Genomic DNA, 22,762 nt, shown 5'->3' with positions numbered 1-22,762 from the left:
TAAGTTAGTTAGTGAAATGATAGAGGCTATTTTATGCTGGAAAAATTCTTCCAGCACAAAGTGGCCCAATAAACGGAATTTTTTAATACAGAAATACATCTAATGATAAAAAGCAGAGAATTCATTGTCTGTTTTCCATTGCAGAGCTGGGATGCTCGTCTCCTCATGGAGCGCTCTCGAGCTGTGAAGTGTCCAGATATCAGCGCTCACCTGGCTGGTACCAAGAAGGTTCAGCAAGTGCTCCCCAGACCTGGAGTCCTGGACAGATTCTTCCCAGACCAGCCTCAAGCTGTGCAGCAGATCCGAGCGACATTGGCTGACCTCTACACTCTAGACATGGTGAGACAAAGGGCACGGTTTGTTCATTGTTTGGAAAATTTGGCATTAGATAATCCTCACCTGGGTGTTGCTGTTCAGTGTAAGCAATATCATTTGCATTTTATTCCTCTGATTTATTTCTCTGTGGTTGCGCTGGTCTACAGGGTCCAGAGAGGGACAAAACAGTATCAGTGGCCTTGTCAGCAGCAGAACGGTTTGTCTTGAAGTCTCAGCGAGAAGGAGGAGGTACAGCGGGCGGGGGGATAGAAGCGTCTTTAAAAATGTTGAAAACTTCTGTTTATTGCTCACCATTTGTTAAACTAGGGAAGTTTAAGCAGTGCATGTGTGGATCTGCACACATGCAGTATTTTCTTGCATTCCATGTATGAGCTAGCCTCAGTCAAAACAGTGACAACACATACATGACTGCCTGCTGTTTTGCATTACTGTGTATCTACTGTGATTCATGCATGCTGTACTGTGACTGAGATAATAGTGTATATGAGACACACTTGACAACAACATTGATCAGGATGTGAAAAAGCTACCAGATACAAGTTGTCAGCAGGTTATGGCTGACTAACCACCCTGCCTTACATCACTCTGGGCTAATACTGTAAAAAGCAATCATTAGTTTTCTTTGTAATATCAGATCATTTGTTTTGATAAATACAAAGTCCAGTATCAGGGTTCATATGAGCTATTTTAGCAGTAATTTTACACTCCACTATGATAGTGTTTAGCTGTTACTCATGTTAGCAAGGAAGCTCGGGTTTGTAATTCATTCTTAATTTAGCCACGCTGCATGAATTTGGATGATACGATTTTTGAAAATGGCAGTTTCATTTATGGGGCGTTTATAAAATGGTATTTCTTAGGCTGGCTTTTAAGGAAGGAGAAAAGGTATGTATCAGTTGGCTGGGAAGAAAGATGGAGGTGGAAAGGATGTGCAAGCTATGGGACAAAGTTGCTGAGACTAGGTTAAAAAGAGGTGAGGATCAGTGAGCAGGAGTGTGGCTTTGTGCTGAAAAGAGCACAACAGATTGTCTGGAGAGAAGGTGAAGGAAAGTCAGCTGAAGCAAGACAGTTTGTGGAGTTTGTGTTGGACTGTATGTTATGCTGGGAGCCTGGGGATTAGTGCACTTTGATTCCAAGTTAATACTAGCTAGTGTTTCTCACTGGTTTTTGGGTGGTGGAGTAAAAGGGATTGGTTGGTGGCTGTTTCTAATGTTAGCCTTTTCTTGGTTTTCTTACAGGCAGGGTAAAGACATGGTGATGAATGAGTGTGTGGGCCGTCTGCTGAGGACCAAGAGCTCAGGACAGTCAGACGGGGGCGTCGCAGCAGGAGTCACCGTGCTCGACAATCCTCTGCTGTCCTGAGATGTCAGACTCCTGCCTGCACATACAAACCACACTGAAGTCAAAGTTCCACCTGCACCTCCACCTGTTCTTGCAACAGCATGAAAACTGACAGAGGTGAGACAGCAGAAAAGTTCTTGTCTATTTTTTTTTTTTTTTTACTAAGTTAAGGAATTAAGTTAAGAAGAGTGATTAAATAAATAGTTTCTTGCATTTTTGATTTAATGATTGTGTTTAGGATTATTTCAGAAACATGTTTAGAGGATCTTTGTAAGCCTGTATTTACTTTAAAAGAAGGGAAGCACTTCTTCATCCTACAGAAAAGGTGACACATTACAGATGAGTTCATAAAAAGTGTCTCTGTCACTCTTTCAAGGCTCTGTCACTTTTTCTTTTTGACTGGAACAGCATGGTAAAGTAGGCCTAGGCTGCCATCTTGTGGCAGTGTGTTGTTACTACAACATATGAAATTGTGTTTCTATTGGAAATATAATTCAGCGCCACTGAGCCGCTCTCTCAGTTACAAACTGAACCTGTTTTGTAGACGTATAAATCACTAAGTACAGTGAAGCTTTTGGTTTTGTAAAAGTGTTTCTTATTCTAAATGCATGTTGATTTTTATCAGGGTGAAGAGCAGTTAGCAGTGCATTCATGGACATCTTTAAACTATTAATTGAAGAATCTTTGGTCATGATGGCATGAACTAGAAGCGTGAGCTCCAGGTGAGACTGCACAGAACAACAAGTGTCCTTAAACTGCATCAACTGATGACGTCTTACAATTTTATTCCACTGTGTGTTTTTATCATTGAATGTTTCTGTCTTTGTGTACATGTAACGCAGACACTAAAGCTGAGCCAGAACTTCATGCTGAAGAGAAGGATTCTTTTAAAATGCATGGGGGAGCAAGCGAGTCAGATACCAAGGGCACAAAGATGAAGCAGGTCTGATCGGAAACCGTTTATTTCCAGGCCAGGGAGCACAAATAAAAACACCCTTAAAAGGTTCCCTCCTGCTCAACCGCGTCACTCCCTACGGAGAGAAGATCTACATGACCTTATCTGCGTATCTGGAGGTCAGCCGCTGCTCCGCCGTGTTGTACCTGTTTGTACGTGTTTTTAAGTCTCTTGATGTCATCGTGTCTAACACACACCCTTTATCTCCTCTCTGCAGCTGGACCATTGCATCCAGCCTGCCATTATCACCAAAGACATCTACACGGTCTTTTACTCCCGAGACGCCAAGATTTCCCCACCCCGTTCTCTCAAGAACCTCTTTGGGACTGGATACTCCAAAACTCCTGACTGGTAAATCTGGGCTGCTGCACTGTGGCCATCTCTGTTTCACAATCAAAGATATCTGCCCTGTTACAAAGTTTCCTTGTTCAAAACTTCTGCTTCATTATAGCAACCGAGTGACTGGGATCTACGAGCTGAGCTTGTGTAAGATGTCTGACACTGGAAGCCCAGGTGAGCGGCCATGAAACATGTTTAAAGAACGGCAGCTGTTTTATCATAATTCTGTGGAGAGCTTCATCCTAATGAGGGCTCATGTCCTGAGCAGGGATGCAGAGGAGGAGGAGGAAGGTCCTGGACACATCAGTGGCTTATGTGCGTGGAGAGGAGAACCTGGCCGGCTGGAGGCCCAGAGGAGATAGCCTCATCCTAGAGCACCAGTGGGAGCTGGAGAAGATGGAGCAGCTGCAGGAGGTGGGGCCTTAAAAGATTCATAAAGAAATAAATCTGTTTAATATCGTAGAGGGAAAAATGACTTTTCAGCTCAAAGACCAAAGTGCTATTCTAAAAAGTTTTTTCTTAGAGTACAGACTTTACATGACTAACCTCCCCTCTTCTCCCCACCTCACATTCGCCCCCATCTTTCGTCCAGGTGGAAAAGACCCGTCACCTTCTGGGAGAGGCGGCTCCCGTGGGAACAGCTCCCACCACCAAGTCCCTGAGTGAGTCTCTGTCCCCCAGCGTGAGCTCCGGCACTCTGTCCACATCCACCTCCGTCTCCTCGCAGATCTCCAGCACCACCTTTGAAAGCGTGAGAAGGAGCTGGCCACCAAGGTGAGAAAAACGTGGGCTTAGTGGGCGTTCTTGTTGCTGCCTTCTTCCTTCTCTGCTCGGAGCTGATCGGTCTTGTTCCTGTTGTGTTGTAGTGCCTGCGCCTTCTGACACACACCTTCAATACTGAATACAAGCAGCTGGTGAACAGCATCAGTGACTGCAAGGTGAGAAATAATACAAAGAAATAAAAAAATAGCCTTTCTGTGTCACATCAGGGAGTTCCTATATTGACGTCTACCTCATCCTGCTGTTGTTTCACTTCAGCTTTCTCTCATCTCACCGATCGGACGTGATCCATCCGTGACGAGCTTCAGCAGTGCCACCCTCACCCCTTCCTCTACCTGCCCCTCTCTCTCGGACTCCCGCTGTGGCTCCATGGGCCAGAAGTAAACATATTTTTAGGAACATTGACCTCGATCTGCAAACGGTTATTGACAGGTTATCTATTTGATTCTAACTTGGTGTGATTTGTGTTAAAGGACCCCTGAGAACAGCTCATGTGCCTCCAGTCCCTCCTGCTCAGACTGTGAAAACTTCCCGATGGTTCCCACTCTGGAGACCTCCTACCTTGCGCGGGCTGCAAAAGAACGAGTTCCTGAACTTGGTGCCTGATATTGAAGAAATGCGACCAGGGTGAGTAATGCCATATTAACCCAAATACTGTCACTATGACATGTGTCTCACAGACCAAATGTAAGTCGACACTCATGTTCTCTAGTTCAAGCAGAAATGATCTGGATCGATTCAAATTCCTGAGCCTGGATGATTTCAGCTGGAAACAAACCAACTCTGCTTCTTCTTCAGATAATTCAATTCAATTCAATTTTATTTATATAGCGCCAAATCACAACAAAAGTCACCTCAAGGCGCTTCATAGATACAGAGAAAAACCCAACAATCATATGACCCCCTATGAGCAAGCACTTTGGCGACAGTGGGAAGTAAAAACTCCCCTTTAACAGGAAGAAACCTCCAGCAGAACCAGGCTCAGGGAGGGGCGGGACCATCTGCTGCGACCAGTTGGGGTGAGAGAAGGAAAACAGGATAAAGACATGCTGTGGAAGAGAGACAGAGGTTAATAACAGATATGATTCAATGCAGAGAGGTCTATTAATGCATAGTGAGTGAGAAAGGTGACTGGAAAGGAAAAACTCAATGCATCATGGGAATCCCCGGCAACTATGCAAGTTGTAAACAGTTGTAGGATTAAAGATTATTGAATGTACAGAATGATTATTTACACAGAGCTATACAGTAGTTCAGTTAAGATAAGTGAGGGTGTAGATAGTTTCTACAGAGGCTATATAAAGTGCTAGTGGTTGTGAGTGGTGGTTCACTCCATGTTATTATTGTGTTTGAGGGTACAGTTGTCCATTGTGGGGGTGTGTATGTTCAGTGCATGAGTTTAACGTGGGTCAGATGTCAGGAGGCAGAGTTCAGGAGTCTGACAGCTGTGGGGAAGTAGCTGTTCCGGTACCTGGTGGTCTTAGTCCGGAGGCTCCTGTGGCGCCTCCCAGAGGGCAGGAGGGTGAAGAGTCCATGTGATGGGTGACTGGGGTCTTTGATGATTTTCCCAGCCCTTTTCAGACACCGCTTCCTGTAGATGTCCTTTATGGCAGGAAGTGGTGCTCCGGCGATGCGCTGGGCAGTTTTCACGACCCTCTGCAACGCCTTCCGGTCCGAGGCAGAGCAGTTCCTGTACCAGACTGTTATACAGTTGGTCAGGATGCTCTCGATGGTGCAGCGATAGAAGTTCACCAGGATGTCTGAGGACAGGTGGTTCTTCCTCAGAGTCCTCAAGAAGAAGAGGCGCTGGTGAGCCTTCTTGACCAGCTTGGAGCAGTTGGTCGTCCAGGTGAGATCCTCGGAGATGTGGACTCCCAGGAACTTGAAGCTGCTCACACGCTCCACAGCCGTCCCCTTAATGTGGATGGGTGGATGTGGGTCAGCATTCCTCCTGTAGTCCACGATGAGCTCCTTGGTCTTCTCGGTGTTAAGCAGCAGGTTGTTTCTGTCGCACCACTCAGCCAGACGATCCACCTCCTCCCTGTAGGCGGCCTCATCGTTGTCACTGATGAGGCCAATCACCGTGGTGTCATCTGCAAACTTAATGATGGTGTTGGAACCATCAGCAGGTCTGCAGTCGTGGGTGAAGAGGGAGTAGAGGAAAGGGCTCATCACACAGCCTTGTGGTACACCGGTGTTCATTGTGATGGTAGATGAGCAGTGGTTATCCAGCCGGACATGTTGGGGGCGGTTGGTCAGGAAGTCCAGTAACCATTTGCAGATGAGGGAACTGATGCCCAGGTCTGTCAGTTTCCTGATGAGTTGTGAGGGGTGGATTGTATTGAATGCTGAACTGAAGTCTATAAACAGCATTCTGGCGTAGGTGTTGTTGTTGTCCAGGTGTGAGAGGACAGAGTGCAGTGCGATGGAGACTGCATCCTCTGTGCTCCTGTTCTGGCGGTATGCAAATTGGTGGGGGTCCAGGGTGGGGGGGAGACAGGATTTGAAGTGTGCTAGGACCAGCTGCTCTAAGCACTTAGCTATTTACAGTTCATAACAAGAGACAAGGCACCATTTCTCTCCTTTGTGTTCCAGTCATCACAGCAGATTAAACTTTTAAAATATTTGCAAATAGTATAAAGAAATATATAAAGAAGTAAAACAGTAATTTATTAATACTTAGAAATACTAAAACTTACATTTGTCAGCAAAAACTGCTGCCATCTGAACCGAAACGTTACAAACCAGCTTACCCACAATCTGTGTATTTTTCTATGCTGGCTACTTAAATTGGCATCCAACAAGCTATTTGCTTTAATCTTTTATTAGACAAAGGCTGACTGGTTAGTTCAAGCTTCAACTGCATCCAAAGGACTGAAAATGTTTTAACACAGTGACTGAACTTGATTGAAGTCTCCGTAGTTTGTTGAATCTGTTTCGAGTGACTTATTTTCACAATTCCAGGAATTTTTAAAAGGCACCAAAAAGCATTACAACGCTGAGCTCGAGTCTGTGGACTTCAAAGGAAATGCAGAGGAGGCCAGGGTCCACATCAACAGCTGGGTGGAGAAGCAGACACAAGGTAAGCATAATGTAACTTTAAATGATCTCCACTGTAAATCCTTGGGGATCAGTTGTGTTGTGTTCAGTTGAGACATTATTACCGGATTGTCCACCGTCCACATTATTTTCTGTTTCCAGTTCTTCCAGTCTAATTTCTATTCAGTATTAAGCAGCATTATCTCTGGGTTTTACTGTTTGGTTTCATGCTATTAATAAAACCATCACAGCAGTATGTTGCTGTAAATAGCAGGCCAATTCTTCTATTCTTATTATATTATGTGATGGGTACTTCTACTTTGATCACTTGTGTCTTTAACATATTTTTATTTTTCAGGCCCATTTAGGATTGGCTGCTATTGATTCTATATCTTTATATTATCTTAAGTGCAGCAGGAAATTCATTCATTGTTTTTATAAAAGCGCGATACAAATACAGGCCATTTATAAATCTACCATCTATAATAATAGGATACAAGGACTTTCTATGAGGGTTATAGGACTGTGGTGCCACCTGCTGGAAATGAGACAATCTTAATCCCAGTTGAAAGAAGACATTATTTTTGTAGGAGCCATTTTTGGGTTGATACCTCATGTTGCCGCTAGAGGTAACCTTTTTAAGTTTCTTTTTCTTTCTTTTTTTTTTTAAACTTTATTTAACAAACAATGAGTATACAACATACGAACAGATGAAGTATACAAAACAACAGAACATGAACACAAAAAGCCAAGAGTAAAAGAAAAAGGTAACAATTATAAGAATACACATACATGTATTGTTTTGAGAGCCTTTGTGTTGGTGGAGTCTGATATTGATTGTATGTACATTTCCACATCCTTAAAATAATGACAGAAATATGGTGTTTTGTTAGTAAACTTACATTTATGGATAAAAAATGTAGCTAAAAGTATGAACAAATTCATCATAAAAAAAATTTATCATACTTCTTGGGGAACTTAAACAAACAGAATAAAACATTTTCCCATCGTAAAGAAAACTCCCTTAAAATATGGACAATAACAAACCTGCTAAATTCCTTCCAGAATCTCTGTGTAAAAGAACAGTACCAAAAAAGATGTGTCACAGTTTCTGGATGATCCCCACAGAAAGTACAATTAGTATTTATGTCCCTTTTACATTTGACCATGTAGTGACTGGCTGGATAACATTTATGTAGAATTTTAAATGAGACTTCTTTCACCTTATTTACAATCAAATATTTATGGGGGACCATCCAGACTGTCTTCCACTTGATATCTGGAACATATCGGTTCCAATAAGATGTTATATATGGGAGAGAGACGATATCTTCTTGGAATAAACTACGTATTCTCTTATTGCTGTTACCAAGTTCCTGTGAAAAGCAGATTTTTCCTATTGGTGACTCAGCTGGATCAGGGAGAGTGACTGAGGCAGATATTGAGCTGTCAGTGTTTTTATATAACATTAAAGTCCCTGAGGGTGTGGCACCAAGCACCACTGAGGATTCCACCTTTTTAAGTTCCTGTATGGTAGGTTTATGTAAGGTATTTAAGGTGGACGCACGTAATCAGCGTCAGGTGTGTTGTTAATCATAAGAAGGCAAAACGTTTGTGACCGCTGCGCTTTTATCTTAAAATGTTTGGAACAAAGACCAAAAAGGACAAGATAAGTACTGCTGGAGTTATTGGACTGTTTAATTAATTCATGCATACCAGAAGCATCGCGTCACCCCCGCTAACAACCACCTCAGTGGCTTCTTTCTTTTTTTTTTTTGCCTGTCCCATTTGGTTCTTTAGCCGTCAGAATATTTGTCTGAAGACCAACAAGGATACCCAATGGATTTATTTTGCCAAATGGATCATCGCGGCATTGCCGTATTGGTCCATTTGATCGACCTTTGTTTTTATTATTTATTTTATTTCATTTTCAGTTGTTACAGACGGGACAGACATGAGTGAGGGACAGGAAAGGGAGAAAGAAAGAGGAAGGAAAAGAAAAACAGAAGGGGAGAGGGACAGTGAGAAAGGGGGAAAATAAATAAATAAATAAAATCTCCTGGATCACCTGTTGAGAGAGAAAGAATAGAAAACAAGCAAAAAAAACCAAAGCAACTTTCTAAACACAACACCATCGCATTAATCTAGCTAAGTGTAAACAGCAGTAAATACTAAATATTCAATGTTGTTGTGCAGCACGCAGGACAGACAGCACACAATGTGCTTTGAAGTAGCAGCCAAGAAAGGTGTAATTTAAGTCTACGAGCAGTGAACACCCGTGTGCACACCTGTGTGGATCAGCGCGCTTGTATTCAAATGGTTTCCACATGTAATGGTCTGCAAGAGGATGTAGCGAGCCATAGCCCCGTCCCCCAGGCCATGAAGCAGGCATGGAGGAGATCCAGGCCCCAGACATCCAGAGGCCCCAGAGTGCGAGAGCCCAAGGAGGACCACCGGAGGGGCATCCGTGCCACCCTCATGGGAAGGGCTGAGGATCCCCAGACGAGGCGTCACCCAGTAGCCACCGAGCAGAAGCTAGAGGGGGCTGCACCGGCGTGCCCGCCGGCTCTGCCGGCAGCCAGCTGTGCCTCAGTGGCTTCAAGCGTAGGCTTGAATTTTGTTCAAGCCTACACTTGAATTTTTGTTTTTTGTTCCCTGTTATACTGATCATAAAGCTTTTTCCCCCTTTTTTAAAAATAAAAACCATCTTGCTGTTGCCCTGTTTTCTGATTTTATAGCTGAAGATGTTGTACAGTAACTAGTGCATCTTTGGTAATAGTTAATAGTTTTCATAAATTCTTTTTACCAGATAAAATCAAGGACTTGCTAAGCCAGGATGCAGTGGGTAGCCTGACGAAGCTGGTTCTCGTGAATGCCATTTACTTCAAGGGCAGCTGGAACACGCAGTTTAAGGAGGAGAAGACTGCTGATGCGCAGTTTCGACTGAACAAGGTAACAGTGCAGAAAGGCAGCATAGGATGGTGCAGTTATACTTTGATCTGTCATACTACAAACGAGCTGTGGACTTTGCTGAATGAGAACATAAAGCCTGGAGCTCTGAGGGGATAAAATCTTGCTTTTAGGACGATCACTTTCCAACTTTATGCAGTTATGCAATGCAGTTTATTATTCATGTAATATCCAATAAGTTCTCAAATAAATATCAAACAACAGCACATCACAAACTTCGACTAACAAGAACAAGTTGTGTTGTGACGTGTGCTCTACATCGAAATCCACTCAATGGCTGGAATAAAACCATGACAGAACTTTTTGAGATCATTTTGAGACTAAACACAAAAAACATTTCTCTTGTCTCCCCTATTTTTCAGAACGACACTAAGCCGGTGAAGATGATGCAGCAGAAAAGTAAATTTCCTTTTGCGACCATTCCTGAGGCCAACTGCAAGGTAACATCCATCACTTTCAGCTTATTACAGGATTTCACCAGCATGATCTAAAACTTGTCTTTTACAAATATCAGCCTAAATTTCTAGATTAGAAAGTCAGATCATCTTTGATGGAGTAATAAATAAAAACAATGTTTCTGGACAGATTCTTGAGATGCCGTATAAAGGAAATGACCTCAGCATGCTCATATTCCTGCCTAATGACATAGAAGATGATACCACAGGCTTGGAAAAGGTAAGATGCACTTACCAGTACTTTAATGTCCAGTTTCAATCAGACAAGCTAGTGACACTGTAGCCACACAGCTGGAGAAGGAGCTGACCTATCAGAACTTTGTGGACTGGACTCGCCCAGACATGATGAGCCCCAACGAGGTTGATGTCAAGCTCCCTCGATTTAAGATGGAGGAGAAGTATGACTTGGAGAAAATCCTGACCAACATGGGAATGGAGAACGCTTTTGACATCTACAAGAGAGACTTCTCTGGTGAGAAATATTGCACCAATGAGACACACTGAATCAATTATACAGTTATATTGAGAGCACAAAAACTGCAAAACATCATCTGGTAAAGAAAAAAACACAACTGATTTCTGGGCTCTTCATCTACTAGGAATGTCTCCAGCAAATGACCTGATAGTGTCCAAAGTTGTCCACAAGGCTTTGGTGGATGTAAATGAAGAAGGAGCTGAGGCTGCTGCTGCCACTGGGGTTGACATGGAAGTCCGCTCTATAACGATTCCCGCTGAGTTTCTTGCCGACCATCCCTTCATCTTCTTCATCCGACATAAACGCCGGTACTGCTCACCCGAGTAAACACGAGCTGACATTGACATGAATTAAACATAAAACATTATATACAGTATAAGATTTTGTAAGTGTATAAAATTATCTAAAAAGACTGAATGTCAAATGCTATCCAAGATCCAGGTGCCTGAACACTCTTGGGACAATGCATTACAAAAACATTCTTTAATAAAACACTGAAACCACAACAGCTTCTGCTCCACGGTGAATAACTTCTTACAAAAATTGTGAACATGCTTCACTTCATTTTTCTGTACAGTTCCATCTGATACACATGGTACAGTATCAAAAGGGTTTGGAAAGGTGAAACAAATTCTTCTATGTAGTTTATTTAAAAAAGAACTTTTGCTGCGTAGATGCATCTAGTCTTGTTGTTCTAACAGCATAAAAATTATACATAAAGGTTGAGCAGGTGTGCTCTTTAGCTCTGCTCCAGATTCATCATTTTCTGAAAGCCTTTACATATCCTCCACACTCCATTTATAGGCCGCTTCCTGCACAGCCTTTTTATCTGCCATCCTCTGGTAGCGTTTCTGTTCAAAACCATTTGACCTGCAAGACACAAATAAAATAACCCTATTAATTATGATACGACAAGCTAAAAGGCCAAAGACAATCCATTCAATTAGGCGCAAATTTAATATAGACGTGGAAAAAAATGATCACAATTTCTTTACCATTAATGTGCAAAATGACAAACTGATGTGTGTATTAAAAACATTCAATATTAAACTACAGTTCTGTCCTCAACGGTTTTCCTCTGTCACCGATGCACAAACTCTACCTGTCAACTCCGTCCCAGCGGTACCCCGGTGGAATATTGAACCGGTTTGGAGGTGGAGCAGGGCCTTTATATCGAGGTTTCTCTACAAAAAATCAAAACAAACATACAAATAAATAAAAATACAAACAGTAGCAAAAACAAAACTGCTGCTATTTAAAAGCTTCTTACAAGGATTGACCTGGTGAAATAAAATAAAGTCATAAATAAAATAAAACATATATAATGTTAAACACCTTGTGTTTTTGTGCCACAGTCCTTTTTACGCCTGAGCATTGCAGCCATAGGATCGCCTTCTCTTTCCTGTTCTCTCAACATGCGGTCAAGATCCTCATCGTCACGGTGACGTGCCAGTGGCTTCTGGGCTTCGTGCAGCGCGTCCTCAAGTTTCTGCTGATGCATCTGGCTCTGTGCCAACCTATACATACATTTTAACATAAACCATTGAACCACTTTTATAATTTTTTATGTGGATATAATCACATAAACTGTGATATTTGAAATGATCATGCACATTTACCCTTTTCCCCACTGAGCGTATTTCTCGTCTCTTGCCGCTTTTTCACCAGACTTAAGTGTTGTTCAGACTTAAGTGGGTTTTATACTTTCCACATCTGCGAATCTTCTTGGGTGTCTGTGAATTTCAATTACAATGCACCAACTACATATGCGCGTAGGCAGTGCAGTTTAAAGAAGTATAACTGGAATGATTACTCAGTCGTTGGGTCTCCAGTGGTCCGTGTATAATCGAGGCTTTAAAATATCTCATCATCTACATCTCTCCATGCTACCCTGTCGCACCTGGAGCACCAGGGGAGCTACACACGCCTCCTCTTTATTGACTTTAGCTCTGCCTTTAACACCATCCTTCCTCACAGCTGGTGTGCAAGCTGTTAACCCTAGGAGTCCCATATTCCACCTGTCTATGGATTAAGGACTTTCTGACAAACCGTACACAAAGGGTTACGGTGGGCCCCCACATCTCCTTTTTTTAAAAATCAGTCTTTTGTAATTATATTTAAACTTTTTCTCTTGACACCACAGGCTAAAACTTTATCATACAAAGTAGAAGCTATATATGAACATATTCCAGAAACACCACCATCTTCTCTGGGCTAACGCTTATTTGAAATGGACTGAGGCAAAGCAGAAAACTGCTCTGTGGTCAGACTAAAGCGGAGACACACCTTTATCTGGTTTGTTATCAGTGCTCAGCTCAAAAGTTTGAATCTCCTGGGGTGCGTCAGTGCCTGTGAAATTAACAGCTTACACATCTTAAAAGGGGCCGTCAATGCTGAAGGTTTTACAGCAACTTGTGCTCCCAGATTGTCTTTTCAGTGAAGGCCTTGGATATTTCAGCAAGACAATGCCAACTACTCAACCAGTATGGCTTCACAGTAGAAAAGTCTTGCAGTCCAGACCTTTCAGCAGCTGAAAACATTTGGACATTATGAAATAAAAAAATATGGGGCTGTTGAGCAGCTTTAACTGGTTATATTTGCAAATCACTGCATTCCATTTTTTGTTTCAATTTCTCACATCGTCCTAACTTCTTATGTAATTTGTTTTATTCTACAGATAAAAGTTAGGCAGTCACTAAAGTTTTGAGTTTATCCTGCTGGAACTGTGAGTTTCAGTAGCACATTTTTTGGAAGAGACACACTAAAAATAGTTACGATAACATCTCTTTTACAAAAACAGCTGTAGCTCTCAATGCCACACGTGTATCTCTATTCTCTGAGAAGTGACTACTGGCATTTCTCACGCAAACACCTGCAACATTTCAGGCTGAGGAGTTACTTCCAGTAATACAAAGAAGTGAGCTTTGATTTCATTTTCAGGACTAGTAATCGACCACGTGATGCTGCTATCTACATCCTTATTTTTCACTGAAAAAGAAAAGAGGAAACCAAAAAATAGATAAAACTGGATTATACAACTCGAGACAGCTGCTGAAACCAGACACCAAACTCATTTTTTGTTTACACTGTCTGTCTGAGTTCAACCATCCCTCTGTCTGTGACGTGCTCCTTTTCTTGCCCTCCCAGCGTCCGTTCCCATGACCTTGTTGCTGACACTGGACTGTGATCCATCATTTATCTCGACAAATTGGATTCTCTGATCGCTGACTAACAACCCGAGCGGGACCAGAAAGAAGCAGAGTGATCTGTCTGATCACCACCCAGAGTGCTGCATACCAAATGAAAGCAACATCCATGTTCATAATCTACTCAGCAGTGACCCTTCGACTATAAGAAGAGGAGGTATACCTTTACAGCTCCAATCTGTTCCTTCCGAAACTTCTCGAGTGGTGAGATCAAAACATCATCAGCATTTTGGATCTAAGAGATGAAAACAGAAAATGCAGTCAGCTCAGTGTGTCATATCGAGTAAATATCGAGACAAGCAACATAAATAAAGCAACAGCTCCCATGAGGGCTTTAGCGTCTCACTCAAAATAGCTTTTATCAACTGGTCAGCAGAGGCTTGCCTTTTATTATTCTGAGAGTTTTACCTTAAAACAGGAAAATTTAATTCAAAATATTTCAAATCAATATGCTAACAAGACAATCTATCGAAAACTTCACCAAATTGTTGTATAAAAGCAAATTTCTGGTTGAGATTTACTCTATTTACCTTGTCAATTGTAAACTATTTAAATGGAAATTATTGAGAACAGAGGTAGCAAGGTATGTATATTTGAGCAAAGCAAATGATCTGAATAATCAAACACCTTTTAATGCCTACACTTTACCTGCTGCTGACATAACAAAACAAAAACAAAGCTTAAGCTTCATCACCTTGAAGAGCTGTTCAAACATCACAGTAACACCCAGCACAAACATTTAGTTATGATTTCGTCATGCTTGGCACATACAGTACTCTGCCAAAGCCTCAAGCCATCTCACATTCCTTTATATTGTGCCAAAGCCAGACTTTCTGAAGGTCTTTTAAAGCTTTTCTTTTGACATCGGCTCCTTTTTCACACATTTGCTATCCAGTCTTTGTATCTGACCATTTGCAAAATGACAATTATCCCAAACAAACTGCATACCTGGATAGAAAACACACAATGAAACACTATTAGTCATGGATTGGCCTCCCCACAATAATGTTGAACCTGGACTTCAACATCAACAACAACAGTGTGAGATTAGAATGGAACAAAAGGCAGCCAACATCCAAAGGATAAAAAGAAAAAATCTGATTGTCCTTCGAGAAGCCTGTAGAATTGTTCCTGAAGACTACTTGAAGAAAGAAAGCTTGCCAAAGAGAGTTCAGGTCTTGTTGAAGAATAAAGTTGCTCGGTGGTGATATCCAATTTTGACTATAAGGTTTGTCAGAAATGCCCTTTTTTTTTTTTTTGCTTTATACAATGTATTCCTGTTGTCCTAGAAAAAGATAAAGACATGAGGGGTGGCTCAAGACTTTTGCACATCACTCTATTTAAAAACACTAGACATAAAACAGTTTTTTTGCCAGTAGTCATTGAAATACTGCAAACCAAAGAGCTCTGATGCAAAGTATTTCACAAAATATTGGCCAACACTGGCCTGTTTCATCAGAAAAATTACAGTAAAACTGCTGTAACATTTCTGCTGGTTGAGTTGCTGCAGTATGTATGAGAAACTTGTGAGTGAGAGGCTGTGGTACAGAGGGGTTATCAGAACTGAGGACTCTGGTGTTTACATTAGGTCTCTGCCCTCTTTAGTCAGGAGTCTATATATTGCAAATGTCGGTCAAATCTTACTTTGTTCTGTCTCAGTTGATTTAAGCATCAGACTATAAATATACCCCCACTCCCACATCATGACTCCACTTTCACTTTGACTTTCGTGCTGCCCTAATACCCCAAAAGAGATCTGGTTTCTTATTACATTCAGCTGGATGAAAGTGAAATCTAAGAGACTGAAGTCCATTGTCAGGTCACAATAATGGTCTTTTCAGGTTGGACGGGTAGGTATTTCAGAGGAACTCATTTGCTGGAATTTCCCTTAAACATAATAATGATAATAATGATGTTGTTAGAAGGGTTGGAGTAGTGCCACATTAAGTGGAAAAGCATGCAATCGAAATGCGTGCACACACATACACACTCACAAAGAGAAATGGGCAGTCAAACACACACACACACACAGGACCCTTATATGGACTTTCCCAGGCACTGGGGCTGTGCTCACGCTCACAGGGGAATTGGCAGAATAGGTTCCACATGGTGCCTCTGTAACCAGACCGTGCTCACAACCACAAAGACACACACATGAGGTTGCATACTATGCACATACATTGCACATGCGCACAGGTTTGCCTTCACACAGACTGTGCCAGACTCGAGTCACCCTGAAACAAAGACCTCTGACTGATGGAGGTTCTCTGAGTCAAAGACATTTCCCAAATTGCCATGGTGCACAAAGTGCTGTCGGTAAAACGTATTCACTAAAAAAAGAAGAAGGTGTGAATCAGACTTGTGGGAACTGGACTGAAGTAGGAGCTCGAGGAAGTGACAGTGGCTAAGAATGAGTTCAGCTTTTAAACAGAAATCCTGTACATAGTAACTAATAGGGCTGCTCAATTAATCGAATTTTAATCACGATTACGATCTGGGCTTTCAACGATCATTAAAAATGACTGAGCCGATTATTAGCCCCTCCCTCATTTATCCGCGACACCTTAAAGGCCGGTCCGTAAAAAGTATTGTCGGGCATAAACTGGTCCGTGGCGCAAAAAAGGTTGGAGACCGCTGATTAAGAGGACCCGAGGGAAGCTCGGAAAGCTAAGCAGAAGTTATTTGGAGAGGAGAGTGACTGCCGTTGGTTGAAAAGAGAGGTTAAAAAAAACTTCAGTGGTGTTGCACACTATTTTATATTATTTTTTAAAGTCATTGTTAACCCTTTAAATCCGGTCAGAGCAGCACGCTCCGTTTTGTGTAACGATTTTTAAATCCCTGTAGAACCTGAACCGTGTAAGCTAGCGCAATAATTTGTTTTGTATATGAAACCGGAGGAGTTGTACTTACATCTTATGCCATCAGCTTGTCCTCGGTCACGGTTTCCTTCCACATATAGCTTTGCAAAAATTGCATAAAAAGCGCTTGCAGGAACAAAAACATAATATTCCAGAAACATGCTTTGCCGATCCGATCAGCTGTTAGTAACACTTCCCACAGTGAAACAGACATCAGCGCGAACTATCCATGTCCGCCATTTCCTGGCCGAAACCGGACGTGACGTCATTTTCGCGGAAATGTAGTTTTTTACTTGTAGGCCTTAAAAACCTATACTGGTCATGTTTGACTTTTCTGAATAGTTTCTGAGATGCTTAGAACTCAAATTGCACTGCTGGAAATAGTTTATTTTGATGCACCTGCTGTTTTCTTTGCAAATTTGCATCATAGGATTGTTTTTTTGTTTTTTCTGCAGTGTATATAAAAATTGGTGTATCTCAAAAATAAAACTATGAAGACACTCAAAATAAATTTCCTGTTGTTGTAAACTATTTTTTGCAACTTTTTTGTATTTAAAGTTTTAAGGGATAAACCTCTTAAATTTCTCCAAGTAGAAATATATGTAAAAAACAAAACAAAAACTATTTTCAATTTTTTTGTAGTTTATTGCACTTTTTTGCAATTAATGTAGTTACTATGGACTTAATGCATACATATTATTAAAATATGGGCCATATCAGTTGTATAGCAACTTGAAATGCTCCCACAAATGGCACTACAACATGTAAAAAAATAATATAAGCTCTGGCGGACTTAGTTCTATGGTAGGTCTTAAAGGGTCAAATAAATATCGTCAAATAATCGAGATCTCAATTTCAGTGAAAATAATCGTGATTATCATTTTTGCCATAATCGAGCAGCCCTAGTAACTAATGACTTAAATCTTAATCAGTAATGGTGAATAAACATGTTTTTTTTTTGTCCACTTGGGCTGGTGAAAAAGTTGTGAACACATTTACAGTCACATATTGGGTTGATCATTAGCATTCATTTGAAATTGCTTTCTAGCCTCCTGGTGATCCTATTTTTAATATTTATTCCTTTTTTGGTCAGTGTATAGTAGTTAGTAAGGTAATGTACAGTGAGATGGTTTCAGCTCGGCCAAAATGACACTGAGAAAGAACTGAGAGGGAACCAAAACAGGCTAGTTTCAGTTCTCTCGTGATAAAGTTCTGCAGACCTGAAGGAAGCCTCAGATTCAAGTGGTATTTTTTCCCTTTCATGCTGCCACAGTATTTTCAAATTCTTACTATTAAAAAAAAAATTACAGGTGCTTAAAGATGGGATGCACTTGCTGCTTTCTGCTGCTCAACAGGAGACATAGAGTGCGAACACATTTCTGGTTGGTTTAGACTTTGGTGATAGCAGTTTGGTTAATTTTTTTAAGAGATGAGCATAGTCAGCCAGAGAAAGATGACAGGTATAAATATCTACAAGAACAAACATCCTACAGTTAGTTATCAATGTATCAAACTGCTACCAAGTCTGTATTTCTACGCACCCACACTCAAATACAATCACACATTTTCTTACCAGACGTTTTCTCTCCTCTTCCATGGTGCTTAAGAGCTGAGAGAACTCCTTTAAAGACTGGGCTGCAAAATAAATAACACATCCCACTGCTGTAAAAGGCTTTGCATATCTTAAATATTGTGCAAGCTTGTGTAAAAAGTGGCATTTCTGTCTCACCTATATTGACCTCATCATCAGTCTCTGCATCTCCAATGCATTCAAACTGAAACTCCTGCAGAGACTGTGAGAATCGCTGTACAGCAAGAGAAAGACCTGAGGAAGACAGGTAGAAGTTCATTACGTCAACTAAAGCATTGTTAACAGCTGGATTACGGGTAACATCTTTAACTTAGCCTGTTTAGCTTTTTGCACAAGTTGCCATCAGCGGCCACCTGAAATGCTCCCTTTGTTCTACAGGTTGCAGGGAAAAATCACTTATTCCATCCTGTAATAAACCATTAATATATTTTCCTACAAGTCTCTTCAAGTGTGATGTAAATGAAGTGCCACACCCTGCAACAATCTCCTGTGTGTTTACGTGTCCAAACAACACTCCAATAATAGAGTTTAATACCACAGTTTATTCTCTAAGGCACACAAAATACTTGGCTGCATTCTGTCATTAACACACCCTGAGATTGTTGTGCAGGGCAGCCGCTGAGAAAACATCTTAATCATACCACTCCACTGCAAACTGGTAATAAAACCATTAAACTGTCATTTATATTTCTATCAGTGTACACCAGATTACTGCAAAAACTTTGTTCAGGTTGAATGTATGAAAACAACAAAACAACCACTTCATTCTGCACTCGATTTGGTGTCCAGGACTGTTTATGTCCTAGACTGCATTCGTGCAGAAAAATGTGCTTAATGTGCTTATTCTGATGAGGGTTTGTTTGGTGTCAAATAACTTGCTTTTGACTGGTTTTCAGGTTATTTCACATCTGTGTGGTCACAGAGCAGTCAAACACCTTGTGTGTTTAAGGTGACCCCCTCGTGTTCCCTCAATCTTACAATTCAACACTGTTAGGCACACACTTTTTCCAAAGTATGGCTTTTTACTTAGAGGCTGCACCAAAAGACATCATTTCATCAAGGTTCTCCTGAAGTTAACATGTGGAAATCACCACAATAACACAAACATTGGAGACTTTTGTGAAGTATAAACACAATAAAATATACAACTACAATAAAGACTCGAAAACCCTTAATAACTGTGTAAAACTAGTGGTAGGTGATTCTCAAGAGGGTTTTTTTTTTCAGCTCAAAATGAGATGTGCCATTTCATGGATGAACTAAAACCTAGATTATTATCAGAGAAATCATCCTCTGAACAGTTAACAACAGTTTTAAAGGCTGCTGGGATTTTTTTTTTTAAGAGAGAGAGGATGCATGAGAGTAAGACATCTAATGCGAAAAAGTACACATATTTACTTAGCAAGAGATTTGGAAAACATTCAAATAAAATATATCTCTCTTTCACTGATTTACTCTCAGCATTGGTAATATGTCCCACATTGTCCCTCACAAGCATACTTCTTGTCCTATATTTACTGTTTTTGAAGTCTGGTCATGCTTCTTTTAACAGAGGTTAAAACTCCAGCAACACTTGTGGTATTATTGCTTCACCCTGGTGAAAGCTGCAAGCTGAAATGTGGTGATCAAACAATAAAATTGAAGCTTCAGCCTCTTTAGACTTCATGTTCTTCTTCATCCAGTTCGGAAGTAGGTAAGGTTTTCTGACAAACCTCTGCCTTGTTTTGACCTTGTGTGTATACAGCTGGCAGCGGCAGGTGATGACCTCAGCCAACAGGTGAGCCAAAAACCCCACCCCCCCACCTTAATCAAACACTACAAACAACAAGGAGGTATATGCTGTTTGAAAGCTGTCATCAGGACAAGAATATGGCACCCAGTCAGTAACCCAGCCATGTGCCTTTATACTGTCAAATGAAGGTGTCAAAATTAATAAACACACAGTCATTAACGCGATCTTTGGGGGCTGACCTGTACTATGTAAGGTTATTTGATGGTGAATGCCATGAGACTGAGCAACCTTCTTTAAGACTTTCTTTGCATAGCATTTGCGTGTTCCAGTTATTTCCAACCATTTAATAAATACAAGGTATTCTGGGGCTGGCGTTTAAAAAAAATTGTATTCAGGAAAAACCCCAAATGTGATAATAATAAAGATTCATATGTGCAAAAATGTGAATATTTCCACTTTTCCTCTGTTTTAAAGAAATTGAGAGTTTAGTGCCTTTAGGTTTAGTACTAATACCCAAGCAAAACAAGCTAAATTAACATTCTTCTGCCACTTTTAAAAAAAATACCCACTGTTTATAGAAAAAAAAATCAAAAACATCACTGATATAGTTAATGTGGACATGGTCTTTTTATATATTTTCAGTAATCTAGCCGAAATCAGGTAACACCCAATAGTAGCTTGGTGGGTGGAGGTTAGGCGGTGGTCCTGCTGTTTTGGGCCCTCAAGGCAGTTGTCAGCTGTTTGCTGCTTTCTGCTAGTTAAAACCTGTATGTAACAGCAGACTACAATATTGTAAAGGTGACCTACATCAACAAATTAAGGTGAACAAATATTATTAATTATTAACTCGCGCAATAGCTGCTGTGTATATCACAGACCTACACTGTGCATAACACTGTAACTACCTTCCAAACTGTCCTGCTCATACTACACACACAAATGAAAAATGAGACACTCAAGGTTCAAGTCCCTACAGTGGTTCTGTTTGGAATGATACCCAGAGGACTTCCCTTTGGATCAGGTTGCATAAATCACTGCAAACTGTAAAGCACATTCGCTCCCAAGAATCAGCTATTAATCAGCGCGTACTTACTTTTAAGGGCAGATATGAGCATGTTTCCATCTTTGATGAGGTCTTTTATGAACCTGTTGGTTCGCTCCAACTCTATTTCATGGCACTGCAGCCGCTCTCTGAAATCCGGGCTGTCCAGGAAAGAATCACTGAACTCCAGCGTCGGCAGACCCATCGCTAGATTAATACACGCCGCTAATTACGAGAGAACAACAGCACGACGCCTTCTCTGCCTCCTCGGCGAGACACCAAACGGTGTTTCAGTGTGCTCCGAGCAAATTTCTCAGAAATTTCCTCCAGCTACTCTTTTTCATGCCTTTCTTACTTTTTTCCCAGCAGAACTTCCGGACACAAGAACACAACAGAGTCTCTGATAGAGAAGGCTTGGCTAAGCTATACAACGAGCTCCATGCAGCTTCTCTCCAGCCTTCTTACTGTCGCTACTTTCATATAAGGCGTCGCGCTGACTTCTTATTTACTTATTAGGTGAAGCAAAGCGGACGTACGGCCGTGCAGAGTAACTAACAGGGCTTAATGTTGGTCGCACCAAAGAAAGAAGTCGGCAAAGACTGGCTAACTTTGTCTACGGACGGATCCTAGTCTTGTTACTATGGGAACGGGAGACTCCTGCTGGCGCGTGCTGAAATTGGTGGAAAACTTGGCAAAGAATACAAATGGGCCGATAACTCTGTGATCCACAGGTTTTTAACAATATGAACACCAGCGGCAGCAACAACAACAATAATTTTAATAATAGAAAATACTCGAGCAAATTTTTAAATAAATTATTTTCCTATGAATAAATACTTAAATAACACAACAGCTCAAATTAAAGTCCTGAAAATCTGTTTCATTTCAGCGCGAATTGTCAGTATATTCCGGGTGAAGTGAAAGCGTTACAAGGAACTGAGTATGTCAGCTGATGTGTTAAAGGATTAAAAAGTACCCTGCCGTTTTTCCCTTTTTTTCTCTTTTTTTTAAACCCCGTTTTCCTCACAGACAACTAGAGACGCCTAGATGTACTGTACATCGATGAGCCACCTCATTAACTACATAACTACAGGGTAACTAACACTGATTGCCTGTTACAATGCAGTGTTCATCTGGGATACTTTGGGTGCTGGCACTGGGTGGTGTTTTGACACTTACCAACCCACCTGGACATTGTTGCAGACCAGTCATGCATCCCATCGCAGTTACACTCCCCAGTAACAGCAGCCTCTACAAGTGGATGAAAACCAGACCACAAAAACTGCTCAACAAAGGTATTAAGCTACTTTCCCCAACAAAACAAGCCCACTGAGAATCCAGAGCACACCTGATCTATGGAGGTCCCAGGCAGCCAACAGGACCTAGAAACCAATCCACTGTTAACATCCCAGTGGTAGACTCCAGGAGAACACGTCCTACTGTATTTCAGTACCCCCAATGCATGACAACTAATGTGACCAGATCCAAATAAACGTAGGACCAAATAAATGTGGGACAAAGTGCAGTGACTATAAGGGAGAATGACATGGACATGTTACTCGTACTGAGCAATGGGTTAAAAATGTGCTATATCTGACTCAAACACACACACAATATGTAAGCTAAAGCTTGAGAATCAACCA

At 41.2% G+C, this 22,762-nt stretch overlaps 3 protein-coding genes across 9 annotated transcripts; 2 read left to right on the top strand and 1 right to left on the bottom strand.

Annotated features, from left to right (window-relative positions):
- Positions 1–2,585: 2,585 nt before the first annotated feature.
- On the top strand, positions 2,586–4,175 carry LOC308386928 (kinesin-like protein KIF1B). The gene is made up of 7 exons (XM_080866761.1): positions 2,586–2,751; positions 2,850–2,983; positions 3,084–3,145; positions 3,240–3,385; positions 3,564–3,745; positions 3,838–3,909; positions 4,010–4,175. The coding sequence occupies exons 1-6, from the start codon at positions 2,728–2,730 to the stop codon at positions 3,851–3,853; spliced, it is 564 nt and encodes a 187-aa protein (XP_080722887.1). The 5' UTR covers positions 2,586–2,727; the 3' UTR covers positions 3,854–3,909; positions 4,010–4,175.
- Positions 4,121–11,019, top strand: LOC308387132 (leukocyte elastase inhibitor-like; the record flags this gene model as incomplete). The annotated part of the gene is made up of 8 exons (XM_080867030.1): positions 4,121–4,131; positions 4,225–4,336; positions 6,674–6,833; positions 9,600–9,742; positions 10,123–10,200; positions 10,346–10,435; positions 10,507–10,713; positions 10,745–11,019. The coding sequence occupies 8 exons, from the start codon at positions 4,121–4,123 to the stop codon at positions 11,015–11,017; spliced, it is 1,074 nt and encodes a 357-aa protein (XP_080723156.1). The 3' UTR covers positions 11,018–11,019.
- A 139-nt stretch (positions 11,020–11,158) lies between these two features.
- On the bottom strand, positions 11,159–21,784 carry LOC308387358 (rho GTPase-activating protein 42-like). 7 transcript variants are annotated; one of them, XM_080867340.1, is made up of 7 exons: positions 21,171–21,784; positions 18,484–18,579; positions 18,328–18,389; positions 12,310–14,131; positions 12,026–12,207; positions 11,793–11,874; positions 11,159–11,560 (listed from the first exon to the last, which is right to left on the bottom strand). In XM_080867340.1, the coding sequence occupies exons 5-7, from the start codon at positions 12,189–12,191 to the stop codon at positions 11,467–11,469; spliced, it is 342 nt and encodes a 113-aa protein (XP_080723466.1). In that variant the 5' UTR covers positions 12,192–12,207; positions 12,310–14,131; positions 18,328–18,389; positions 18,484–18,579; positions 21,171–21,784; the 3' UTR covers positions 11,159–11,466. The 7 variants fall into 7 exon arrangements, 5 of the variants coding, with proteins under 5 accessions (XP_080723466.1, XP_080723467.1, XP_080723463.1 ...); XM_080867341.1 differs by having other exon boundaries at positions 14,060–14,131; positions 21,171–21,780; XR_013969928.1 differs by lacking the exons at positions 11,159–11,560; positions 11,793–11,874 and having other exon boundaries at positions 12,069–12,207; positions 12,310–12,423; positions 14,060–14,131; positions 21,171–21,778.
- Positions 21,785–22,762: the final 978 nt, after the last annotated feature.

Source organism: Rhamphochromis sp. 'chilingali' (assembly GCF_963969265.1).
Source record: "Rhamphochromis sp. 'chilingali' genome assembly, chromosome: 19".
Classification (NCBI taxonomy): domain Eukaryota; kingdom Metazoa; phylum Chordata; class Actinopteri; order Cichliformes; family Cichlidae; genus Rhamphochromis; species Rhamphochromis sp. 'chilingali'.
Note: the sequence above shows the minus strand (reverse complement) of the source record. Positions and strands in the feature narration are given on the sequence as shown.